Here is a 12,062-nt window from a genome sequence, read left to right as displayed (position 1 = left end):
GTAAAATAGCAGCCTGACCTAACTGTGGTTAGAGGGCAGTCCTAGGAACAGATGAGGATTTTTTGATCTGACATCTCAGTGCCTCAGTGTGGAGAACTCTGGTTTGGATGATGTGGGTTTGCAGAAGGGTTTTGCATTATTCTGTGGAGGAATGGCTGATTCTGTTGGTGATGTGAGCTGTATTAGTGTGCCCCAAAGCACACTTTGTACCTCTTTTTCCTGGGTCATAATGGTTGTGGGATGTGAAACGTAGCTTCAGTGGTAATGATGGTCTGAGAGAAATGCTTGTTTGATGTGGTGTGCTGGAATGCAACCTTGTGTGTCCTGTGGTGGGTGTCGTGTCTCCAGTGAAGGCATAAAAGAGCCATGAGATGAGGCTCAGCCCTGATCTGTGTGTTCTCAGTGCTACTGGGCAGTGTGGCATCTTGGTAGTAATGTTTGTTCAGCCTAGATTTGGAATAGCACTCAAGTTTCGTGTCAGGAATGAGGCAACCACAGCACTGAGACCAGAACTGGTCTTTCAAGAAGAGTTACTCTATTTTTCCTTTAATTTGCTTGGCCGTGTCCTTTGGTCTTAGTCTTTCACTGTCACACAGAAATTTTAAGCACCTAAGTGTACATTTGTGTTTTCTGTGTATGGAATAATGAACCATAACTAAGAGGAGCAGGGTGTAAACAATACAAGCACTCTCTGTGTAATTCTTATTTGTTTTTAAGATACAAGTGCTTACATTTCTTTCTGGTATTCATGATGAATAATACAAATTAATGCAAGTAACAAAAGCTATAATTATCCTAGGGGTAATGATTCTTGAAGTTCTATGTTTTTCTAGGAATAGTGAAGTGTAGAAGGCACAGAAAATACACTGGCTGAGAATTCAAGTGAAAATTAAACTTTTAAAATAATTACAAATAGATACAAGGGGATTTTGTTAATGTACTTTTTTTCATGTTCTCAGTGTGTAGTGCCTGTTTATGGCTGTGTTAAGAAAACCATACTACTCAATTTAGGTTTTGTCTGTCTTTTTGAGGAAATGGGAAGGAGATTTCAGGGTAGAGGTGCTGGGATGGTGTGGTGGTTGTGTCTGAAAAATATTTTGTTACTGAGCTGTCTGTTCACTGGGTCAGTCCAGCCAGAAGCTGCCATGCTCTGTGTCTGTGTTGTCAATGTGTGGCTGTGTCCTTGGTTTTGCTGAGCTCTTCCTGCACTAAAATTTTGCCAAAATGTTTGTTCTGCCAGTACAGGTTTTTTAATTGACCCAAATTACAGAAATTATCCTTCCTAGTATTATTTACAGAGTCAGGTGGCCAATTCAAGCTATTAATTAAAGTAAATAAAAAAGCTGAAGCACGAATGTGACTTTTTCTTTCATTTTTGAAAGCAATGCTATTCTTAGTAACTGTGTTATCCCTCTTGTTTGCTGAGTACAGTCGGAGGAGGATGAATTGGAGTTGGTGAGTTTGGGCTACTGTTTGATGAGAGAGCAAGATGCTAAAAATGTCTTTTACTACAGCTTTTTAACTGTAGCTTCATTACATATTTTAAATAATTCCAGTGTTCCCTTGGTAGCAGACAAAAATACATTTGTTTTATCAAACTGAAAACCCGACCAGTTCCAGTTGAAAACGCATCCAAAGTCTAGTGCTTTCTATTTGTAAACTTGTTTGTTTTTTTCCTGAAAATATTTCAGCTTTTCTTGGAGGGAACATTGGAACAGAGCCTTACAGAGTAACTGTCCATGTGTATAGGGTGCTTACTGACTATTATGTAAAATATAAATAACCACTTACCTCGTAAATTATTGGAATATTTTTAGAAAGTGGCTTCACTCACAAAGTTCTTCAGATTGTAACACAAGCCCTGTGTTACTTCTCTTATTTTCAAGGAGATTACATCATTGCTGGTGAGGTCACCTTTTTGGAGTTTAGAATTATTTCATCCTGCATGAGATTATCAAACCACAGGGGTGTTCCCTGTTTACCAAAAGCAATAGAGAATGGCAAATGAATAATTCTACCTTTTTCCAGTGGAAAGAGATTTTGGTTTTGAAAGCAAACTCTTGGGATTTGTGGCTTTTTATTTTCTATTTTTTCCAAAAGGTTTTAACATTTGGCATTCTGTCTGGAAAATAACGTAAGGCTAAATATTTTTTAACTTATTTTTAGAGCAGTTTGCAAATTGTTAAGCTGCTGTAGCACAAACCACGCAGAAGATGCTGAATCAGAGTGCAGCTGTAAAGATACACAAAGAACTCTGCCTGTTACATACCTTGATTTCCTTGTGAACATGGACCTGTTGCTAATATGAGGCTCTAATTGCATGAAAGCATGGAAAATGTAGTGATTTAGATCTATTTCTTGATGAATGCATGCTACTGGTTGATTTATTTATTTTTTCACCTTAAACATGAGCACTACATTTACAAGAGTAAGGGAAATTCCTTTTGAGAGCCAGTATTTAAGTTCTTAAGGTTTATTGGAATGACTTGCAGTTCTGAACAGTTGTCACCCATGTTCTCACCTTCATAGAGGAGCATCTGGTTTCTAGTCGAGCCATGAACCTTAATTCGATGTAAAACCACTTAATCAAAATACTGCAACTGGAATTAATGCAAAAGCACTTGGATTCAAGTATTCCTACCTGCTCAAAATCGCTGTGCTCTTCCCAGTGGGAGATAAACAGTGCCACTTGCAGCACGGGTTGGGTGATGACACCGTGTGGAGCGTGGGCCATCTAGTGGTTAGAAAACTGAGCTCATCTGTCAGGGATAGAAAGCACACAAAGAAAATGCAATAGTGGTGAAGAAATCTGAAATACACCTGCAGAGTAACCTCTGTTCCTCTGCTAATCCCTGTGCTAGGAGGCAGTTCCCAATGCCTGTGAATGTCCATGCTGTGTGGTTGGAACCAAGCATGAAATATGAAAACCAGAAAGCAAGGAATGAAGATACTGAGTTCTTCCTGTTACTGCTGTGCTTTGTGACACTTCAGCAAATAATAAAAAAAAATTCCTGAGAGTTGTAATTAATCTGGCTGAACCTCTGAGTACAACAAGCATCAGGCACCACTGAATATTTCTTTGTGTCTTTATATGGCTGAGTGTTTAGGATTATGTTCAGAAATAAATTACCTCAGAAAACCACCTTTATTAGCCACTTAAAAAAAAAACACAATCCCATGGGGAAATCCTTTGGTCTGGATTGTTTCCCAGCATACTCCTCTAACTTTTCCATTATACAGTAATCCCAACTTTATAGGCTGCCATCCAAGCAAGCTTTGGAAAAAGGTCAATTCCTGACAGGCACAGAAATCTGCTCTAATAACATATCTATATGCCAGATAAACTTGGTCTAGCAGAGATTTTCAGAAGTACATAAGTGATTTAAAGGGATAAATTGCACCAAATAAAATCAGGGGGACTTTCTCTGGGATTTAGGGCTTTGAAATTTGGTTACTGTGAAGCAGGGTGGGTCCATCTGAACAGCTGCCAGAGAGCCTCCAGATTCTTACCAGGCTCAAATGCAACTTTCAACAGCAGCCAGAGAAAACAGATCAGAAGCTGGTAGCCAGTGGAAGATTGTAGCTAATTTTAATGTAGTAGCTGTGGTGCACTTTTTTTTCTTGAAACTGGAAAGATAGAAGCTAAGGATTGATAGCACTCAAGTTATCTTCTCCAGTTTGAATGACAAGAGCCCTGTTTCAGTACCTGTGCATTCCCTTGTTATAAAAGGAATCGTGGGTTTTTATACTGCTCTCTCTCTCTCTCAAGATCTGAGTGGAGAAAAAAATTCAGTGCTGCAGGTACTGGAATATTTGTACTCCTGTCTGAACTGCAGAAAAAGTAGTAATAATCTTTTAAAGCTAGGAGGTGGACCTCTACCAAAGAGGTGAAAAACTGCTACTTTTTATAGCAAATATTTTTTCCAGAGATAGAGGCTTGCTTTAAAAACACATTTTCAAGACTTTGAAATCCATCTCCTTTAATTGCTAATCCTTTAAGGATGCTAATTGCATCTCCTTTAACTGGGAATGATTCTGTAACAATGTAGAACCCAGAGAGCATAGAGACTTCTACTACTTCCAGTCTTTCTAAGACTTCTGTAGGTAAAACTAAGTATCTGTTGTTTAAAAATAAAATGTGGCACATCCTGTTCTTGACAGTAACTGGCGTGGCTAAATGGTGTTCAACTGCATATTTTGAAGGCAGATTTAAAGTTGCTTCTGTGAAGAGCAGTAGTTCTGTGACAGAGCAGCTCTGCTGTCTGCTGATTTTCACCACAGTGTTTAATACACAGTTTTCTAAACAGCAAACTTGGTTAAAGAGCTTAATTTGAGTGATAAGTTTGCTACAGGTGCTTATCCCAGTTGGTGGGAATGACAGGCTGTTAATAAGAAGCTACATCATGCCTACAGTAGAAGAGATAATCTGAGACAGTCTTACTTTAGCTTTTTTTCCTGTCAAAAAGCACAGTTGCTCTGTGTGAACTCAAATGTCATTTGCTTCGAAACAAATCTGCATTATAACAAGTGCTCTCTCAGTTTCTCAGGAACCATGGGAACAGCAAGATGATTTTATCATGAGGTCTTATCAGCACAAATTTAGGAGATCTCTGTCTTCCTTTCAGGACAGGTGCAGTCAGCACAGTGACAAAACTGGCAGCTAAAATTTTGAAAATTGGATAAACAGCTGGGAAGTGGGAAAATCTTTTGTGGTGGAATTGCATCTCACCATCTGCACTAGAGACTCTTAAAAATAAAACTAAAACCTCTTAGATCACTTAACTTCTGTGAATTGTTGTGTAGATCCCTAAGAAATTGCATTTATTTTTGTCCTACAACTCTAACACTATGGAAATCTGCATGCACAGGAAGCCAACCAGTTAGTCTGAATTAATTTTTCATTTCAGTTTTCCAAGGTCATTTTGGTTGTCTTGAAATGTTTTGGCTTGTTTGGAAAATCTATCCTGACTGAAAAAAGGATGTATCCGTAACTAAAAAGATAAATCTAAGAACCACCTTTTAAATGAATGCTATTTTGACGTTAGCACTTGATTTGCCATTGTTCTGACTGATATCACAAGACGTGTTGTTATTTTTAATCATTTATAGAATACCCAAAGGATAAGTAGTTCTCAGTCTACACAGCCTCTTGCTACCCCTGTGGTGTCAGTGACAACTCCAAGCTTGCCCCCGCAGGGATTGGTGTACTCGGCCATGCCTACTGCCTACAACACTGGTAAGCATTGTTTTTAATCAGTGGGTTGATTTGTCAGAGGTACAGGGCTTGTCTGATTCACAAGCCCCCAAAAATTTGCATTTCTGTGACACTTTATTTTCCTGTTCAGTTCATTTGAAGGCTCTTATTCATCAAAAATGAGCTTTTACCTTGTAAAATCTGTAAATGTTGAGACATGGGGAAGAAGCTTTCAGTCAGTCAGGTTGCACACAGCTGAAGGCAGAGACAGACACAACCAAAGTCACTGCTTCCAGCAGCTTTGAGCTTTCCCTGGGAGGACTGCAGGGCCTCCCTGTCAGGCAACACTTGAGAGCACAGTGACCCTGGGGAGGGAGATGGATTTTCCAAGAAAAGCTTGGATGGATGAAACCCAGGCAGGGCCTCCTCCTCTTCCTCCTCAGTGGTTTTATTGAGAGTGAGGTGGGGTCCCACGGGGAGGCACTGTCAGAGGTCCCACTGCAAGTTTCTGGGAAGGACTTCAGAAAGCTCTTTTTATCCAAGATGGGTGTGATGCAAGGAATTTGGTAATAGTTACAAATGGTTTGCTGGTTTGCAAAGTAGTTGATGATGTGGTGCCTCCTGTTTTGTCTCCATGCCACTGGAGAAGGTTCTGTATTTGTTACAGACTCTGTGTGTAATCAGTGAAGAAATCTGTGCAATCATTTCCCTGAAAGGCTGCAGCACTGATGGTGTCAGGTTGATTACCATTGATCTGGGGTGCATAGTTTAATTTTAGTCAAATGCACCTGCAGAGAAACTACACTGCAAATGAGTATCAACTACTATTTTATATAATAGCTATTTTAACTCTTACAACTGGAAATGAAAAAAAAAGAAATAATTCCCAAGTTTAGTTTCATACTCAGGTGAAGTCTAGTTAAGATATTAAAATATAAGTGCTATGATTTGTTAAAAGAGGAATTTTTGAACTGGGAACCACTGTGTTGCAAGTTTAAAATCTTATTTGGTAGGTTTTCAAGTTCTAAATACAGAATAAATCCAATAAAAGTTCTCGTTTCTTTCCTCTGCAATGGTAGCTCTTAAGAACAGAGCTATACTACAGCATTTCCATTTCCAGCTGAGCAGCCCTGGCCAGATGGAAGGAGCTGCTCAGGACAAATCCAAAAAACCTTCAAGGTCTGGAGATGAAACCTGAGTGATAGACAGAGGGGATTTTCTGCAAGGAGGGCGCCAGCAGGAAACTCAACTGTTGGAAGGTGGCATAGATAGAGCAACCATCCACTCATAGTAATTTCTCCCCCCCAAAAAAGGATGAAATTTTATACACATTTTTAGGCTCTGAAAGCCGTCACTACACTTGTAGCCATCTTCCAGCCAAACAACTTCCAACTTTTTGTATCTTTTTGAATTAATGTGCTCAATAACTGACATTTCCTACCCCCCCAGCCCCTCTCTGCCTCAGTTTCCCTTGGTGGTGCTGGACATGCAGATCTTGGTTTGATACTTAACATAAGGATTGTGTCTACACTGTGTTTAGTGGCAGCTTAAAGTAAACAAACACTTCAGGTTGCTGCTCAGAAGACTGAACATTGGGTTTTACCTGACACAGATCCCTTCATTCTCCCACCCAGCCTAACATTGTTTTGGGAAGCAGTATTGGGTGTACCCCTCACCCAGAATAACCTACAAGTTAATGGCCACAACAGGCTGAAAGATCAAACAGGATGAGAGGGCTGTAGTCAGCATGTCGGGAAGCCTCAGACTGTTGAAACAGGTGTCACAAATGGTGGACAAATGCTGTTACCACTGCCATACCATTTTGGAACCCAACCCATTTCTTTTGATAATGCAATAATTGGTGAAAAGCTTTTAGCCTTTAGTGATTTTTTTCAGACCATTTCAAATTGTTTCTATTAGAGCAAATCTTTCAGGGGACTTGCAAAAAGAAATCTGATGTTGAAAATAAATTGTCATCTGTGTATTCTCAGGGTAGTCACCACTTCAGGTAGTAATTTGTTTTGCAGTTCAAGGACTAAGATAAAATATAGATTACTGAAATTATTTTTCTGGATCCATAGGGTTTTTTGCAGGGCTGGAAGGGAGAGATGCAGCTCTTGAGCTCTGTTTTGCACAAGTAGACTCTTCTGTATAACTTGTTTTGCTGGAGGATGTCTTTCTGCAGGAAAGGAAGGAGGCCAGAAGGAACCAGGTTACTGTTCTAAAACAATCCAGGCATTCAAAAAAGTACACACCAGCTACAGAGATGAGTTAAATAGTAACTTACACTTGACAGAGCATATCTAGCCATAAATTATGTTACTGGTTCAGTTCAGTTATTTTGCAAAGGCACAGACTTCAAAGGTATCTCGTCAGGATCCCAGCAGTAATGATTTCTGTCACATGGAAGGCACTTTTTTGTCTGAATGACTTTTCTGTCTTGCATCAAGGCACTCAGGTGTAGAAATCAGTGCCCTGTTCTTACTACTAGCAAATGGGTGATCATTTAGGGAAATGATAATGCAGCTCATTGTGCATCTCCTCAAACCCCTGTCATGAGGCACGTTCTGTGGAAAGTACCAGAAGTTAATTGTCACTATCATAAAAGCTGTCATAGATGGAAACTGAATTTCTGTAAGCATTTTCTTCAGGTCTGCTCTTACAGAAATCCCCTTGGCACTGAGTAGCACATCCCTCAGGTGCTTACACTTTACTACACTTGCCCTTTGCCATAGGTCTGGCTGCTTTGAAGGGTGAGTGTGTCCCCCAGACACTGGAGGATTGGGTTGGTTTGGGTTTTTATTTAAATCTGCAGTTTAGTTTTGCAAAAGGGCTTTGGATCCATCAGCTTGGGAAGAATCTGAATGTGTGCAGAGTTTTTTTCAGAGCTGCAATAAAAATGTGGACTGAAAGCAATGACACACAAAGGCAGCTGAAGTAGCTTCAGTTGCTGAGGTGCCTGTGGGCTTGCCCAGGTTGTGGGGAAGAGTCTTGCAGTGATGCATCTCTGAAAAATGAAACTCCCTGCTGGCCCTGGGTTCTTCTTCCTTGTGAGGCTGCTAAAAAGGAAACCTGGAAATTGAAAAATGGTGGATGGGAATGGGAAAATTATTCAAGAGAGCTTATCTCAAGAGAGATACATCATAAAGGACAAGACCAAGAAACCTAAAACCAAACCAACTTTTGGTTCATCTCCTGGCAGTGTAAAATACATTTGGCTGGTAGCATTTTGTTGCATCCTCGAGACCATAAATTATTTTAAGGAAGCCATGTTACAGAACAATTAAAAGCAGAATAGTTGCTTTGTTTTAAAACCTTGAAAAAGAAGCATGAGTGATAAAGTGAAAATAACTTCACCTCTGTGAGTGAAGTGAGAACTGTCTGAACATGACAGCCTGCCCAGAACTAACAGCCAGCCACTGGCTGTTGATGAGGAATATATTGTAATTTCCATTGAGGCTGTATTTCTAAGTAATTAATATTTTTGTCTGAAGAAAAAAGTATATTGATAGAGATGGCAGTTTAATCAGACATAAAGTGGGGAGAGGGACAATGTAAAGGTGGAGTGGGCAGAGGGGCCAGGAAGGCTCCAGCTGCAGGGACCCCAGACCTGCAGCCTGCAGGCCCTTTGCCCACCCTGGCAGCTGGGGTGGTGGCAGCCAGAGCTGTTCCTGGTTGGGTTTGTAGGACTGTGAAATGCTTTGAAACAGGAGCCACCAAATGGTGTGTGTGTGTCTCCTCTGACTCACTGCTGCCTCCCAGCTGGAGCTGGACCAGAGTCGGGACGTTTTCAGTACTGCAAGAAACGCCATTCCCTCCTACTGACTTCTGTGGATAGTTTTAGAAACTTTGTTTCTCTTTGAAATTTCCACGCAGATGAAAATCTTCGCAAATGCAAATGCTTGTCTTGCTGTTAGATGCACATCTCTATATATAAATGCATAAATATCTTGTACCTGGGGGTTTAAAGAAGCTCTGTGAGACAAGAACTTGTAGGAACTGGAAGCAGACTGCAAAGATGCTCTCATTTGGAGGGTTATGTCCTGTTCAGCTCCTTCTGAAGTTATGACTGCTCCCAGACTTGAAACCTTTCATATGTGGACTCCTTTGGGTCACTTGCCTTTGGTTTGGGTAGAAAGCCTTTGTGTGTTTAACACATATATTCTCAAGAATATTTTTAATATATATAATGCATGTGTATATATATTTTAAAAATTAAAACCTACTTATTTTTCCCTTCTAGATTACTCCTTGACTAGTGCAGACCTGTCTGCCTTGCAGGGATTTAACTCCCCAGGAATGTTGTCCCTCGGGCAAGTATCTGCCTGGCAACAGCACCATCTGGGTCCAGCAGCCCTCAGCTCCCTCGTGTAAGTACATCTGATGGTGTTGGGGTACTGAATAATCTGCACTGGGGAACATTCAGCACAGGAGCACTGTAATTCCCTGCCTGCTGCCCTGGTGCATTTGCCTTTCAGGTTTGTTCCTTGGCTGGAGAACATTCACGTTTCATGGTGTTTCTCCTTTTGTCAGTTGAGTGCTGGAGCTGACAAGCTGTGTCCCTGCAGGCCCCTTCTTACAAAGGAGTCACCTGCGTGATGAACTTAAATGATTGGCAATGTGAAATGTTTCTGTTTAATGTGTAGAAATGCATTCAGGCCATTAATTAATGCTATTTTCAACTTTGTTTCTTCTCTTCAGTAAGTTGCATTTATTTACGTGCCCATTCTGTGGGTGCTGAACCACGAGACCACTCCATCACCCATGAATTGTCACTTTCTTTTTTCCTTTTTTTTTTTCCGTGTTTTCTTATTTCTGCTTTTTTTGGTTTTCTTTTTCCCAGTACTGGCAGCCAGCTATCTCAGGGTTCAAATTTATCCATTAATACCAACCAAAACATCAACATAAAATCTGAACCAATTTCACCTCCCCGGGACCGTGTAACTCCCTCTGGGTTCCCGCAGCAGCCCCAGCAGCAGCAGCAGCCCCAGCCCCAGCAGCAGCAGCAGCAGCAGCAGCAGCCCCAGCAGCCCCAGCCCCAGCAGCAGCAGCAGAGGCAGGAGCTGGGTCGCTCTCCTGTCGACAGCCTCAGCAGCTCCAGCAGCTCCTACGACGGCAGCGACCGGGAAGACCCCAGAAGTGATTTCCATTCTCCTGTGGTGCTGGGGAGACCACCCAACTCTGAAGATAGAGAGAGCCCCTCGGTAAAACGAATGAGGATGGACACGTGGGTGACATAAACCTGCAGTGTCACCTCCTCAGTTTTGTGTTCTCAAAATGAACTGTCCTGACATATCTAAATTTATAAATAAGGACATAAGTATATTTATATGTATATACATACGTGCATATATATATCTTCACATGCATATATATGTGCTAGTGTGTGTAGCATACACAAAATCATCAGGCACTTACGACAAACTTCTTGTATAGCTGCAGATGTCCCATGGTAAAACGTAACAGAACAATCCTATAGGTATTGATCTAGTCTGGCACTTACCTGGACTTGTTGTTTTAATAATATAACCTGTTTTGCAAAGAAACATTGTACCTGCATTATAATCCTACCACACTAGATTGCAGAAACTGAGAGGGCTCGCCTGTAGTAATGTCCCTGTGTGTTTTATTCAAGCTGTATGGTTACTCGTAGTTAAGAAATAATGCTTTGTAGCAGCAGAGCAGTAGAAAAGCAGGAAGAAGAAAGCAATACTGTACATAAAATGACCTTTATATTACCCAACCTGGCATGGGTCTCTATTGCAGAGGGTGCATGGAGAAGGGCTGATGCTATAAGAAATAAAAAAAAAAAACAACCCTGTTTTGCACGTGCAAAAAAAAAAAAAAAAATTAAAAAAAAATAGTGTATTGGGTCAAAGAAGTGATTTTTTTAATGAGTGAAAGAGAGACATAGAGAACTCGCATGAAATATTCAGAAAATATTAGCCTAGAAAATAGAACATTAACAAAGTAAAATTAATATATTAAGTTATAATTGGAATATGTTTGACAAATTTGTTTTTACGTTCATACCTTTGAAAAATATAGAAACGGATTTTAGCTCATGTATATTTTATATTAAAGAAAACAATACCCTAATGAATTGAAGACTATATATAAAGTTATATACAGTACTTTTGAACACATTCTGCTATGAATTATTTATATAAGCCAAAGCTGTATGTTGTAGCTTTTTTGTAGAGTATAGTTTTATCTTATTTTGACTTTCTAGTTTTTGCTTTCAAAGATGAAAAGGAAAAACTTGCAGGCGGAACCTTGGGGGAAAAATAAGCCATGAACACTTATATGTAAATTTAAATTTGAGCCAAACTCTTTGTGTATATAGCATCCTAAATATATTATCACCTTTGGTGTAAGTACCTATGTATTGTACGTTCACCAGATTAAAAAGTATATTTTTGTGGATTGACGCCAACTTGAAAAAAGGCGAGGTCCTTATTAAGTAGAGTATTCACTGTTTAATATTTACTATTTTGTTAAATATACTGTACTTTCTTTGGATTTTAATTATTATTAATATTATTATCCAGATTTTTCAGAGGGTGTATAAAGGGGTTGTCCCCCTCACTGGTGGTGAATGTGTGCCGTTAAATTGTAATCTCTGTGCTGTATGGTTAAGCTTCATTATACATTTTATATATATGTATATAAATAGCAAAGTGGCAAAAAAAAAAAAATAAATCTGGTGTTAAGTTCATCCTGCATAAATATAAAAAAAATCTGTTACAACACATTTTAAGGCATCATTTTAAAGCTGCCTCTCCTGAGGAGGAAAAAAAAAAACAAAAACAAAAGAGTGGAAAAACTTGACCTAATTTCTCCTGCTAGGGAAATAATAACACATATC

The 12,062-nt window shown here is 39.8% G+C and overlaps 1 protein-coding gene across 7 annotated transcripts in view; it reads left to right on the top strand.

Moving 5' to 3' along the window:
- MEF2A (myocyte enhancer factor 2A) overlaps nt 1-11,896 on the top strand; it is an 80,035-nt gene extending 68,139 nt beyond the window's left edge. For 4 of the 7 annotated variants that reach the window (XM_071754233.1, XM_071754234.1, XM_071754231.1 and 1 more), the window contains 4 exons: nt 1,432-1,455; nt 5,110-5,236; nt 9,438-9,564; nt 10,038-11,896. In XM_071754233.1, the coding sequence (XP_071610334.1) occupies nt 1,432-1,455; nt 5,110-5,236; nt 9,438-9,564; nt 10,038-10,434 (675 nt within the window). In that variant the 3' untranslated portion in view covers nt 10,435-11,896. The remainder of the gene's footprint in view (nt 1-1,431; nt 1,456-5,109; nt 5,237-9,437; nt 9,565-10,037) is intronic. The other 3 variants (XM_071754235.1, XM_071754236.1, XM_071754232.1) reach the window with 1 other exon arrangement.
- Nucleotides 11,897-12,062: the final 166 nt, after the last annotated feature.

The sequence above is a fragment of the Heliangelus exortis genome, chromosome 11 (assembly GCF_036169615.1).
Source record: "Heliangelus exortis chromosome 11, bHelExo1.hap1, whole genome shotgun sequence".
NCBI lineage: Eukaryota > Metazoa > Chordata > Aves > Apodiformes > Trochilidae > Heliangelus > Heliangelus exortis.
This window is presented reverse-complemented; position numbering and strand designations above follow the sequence as displayed.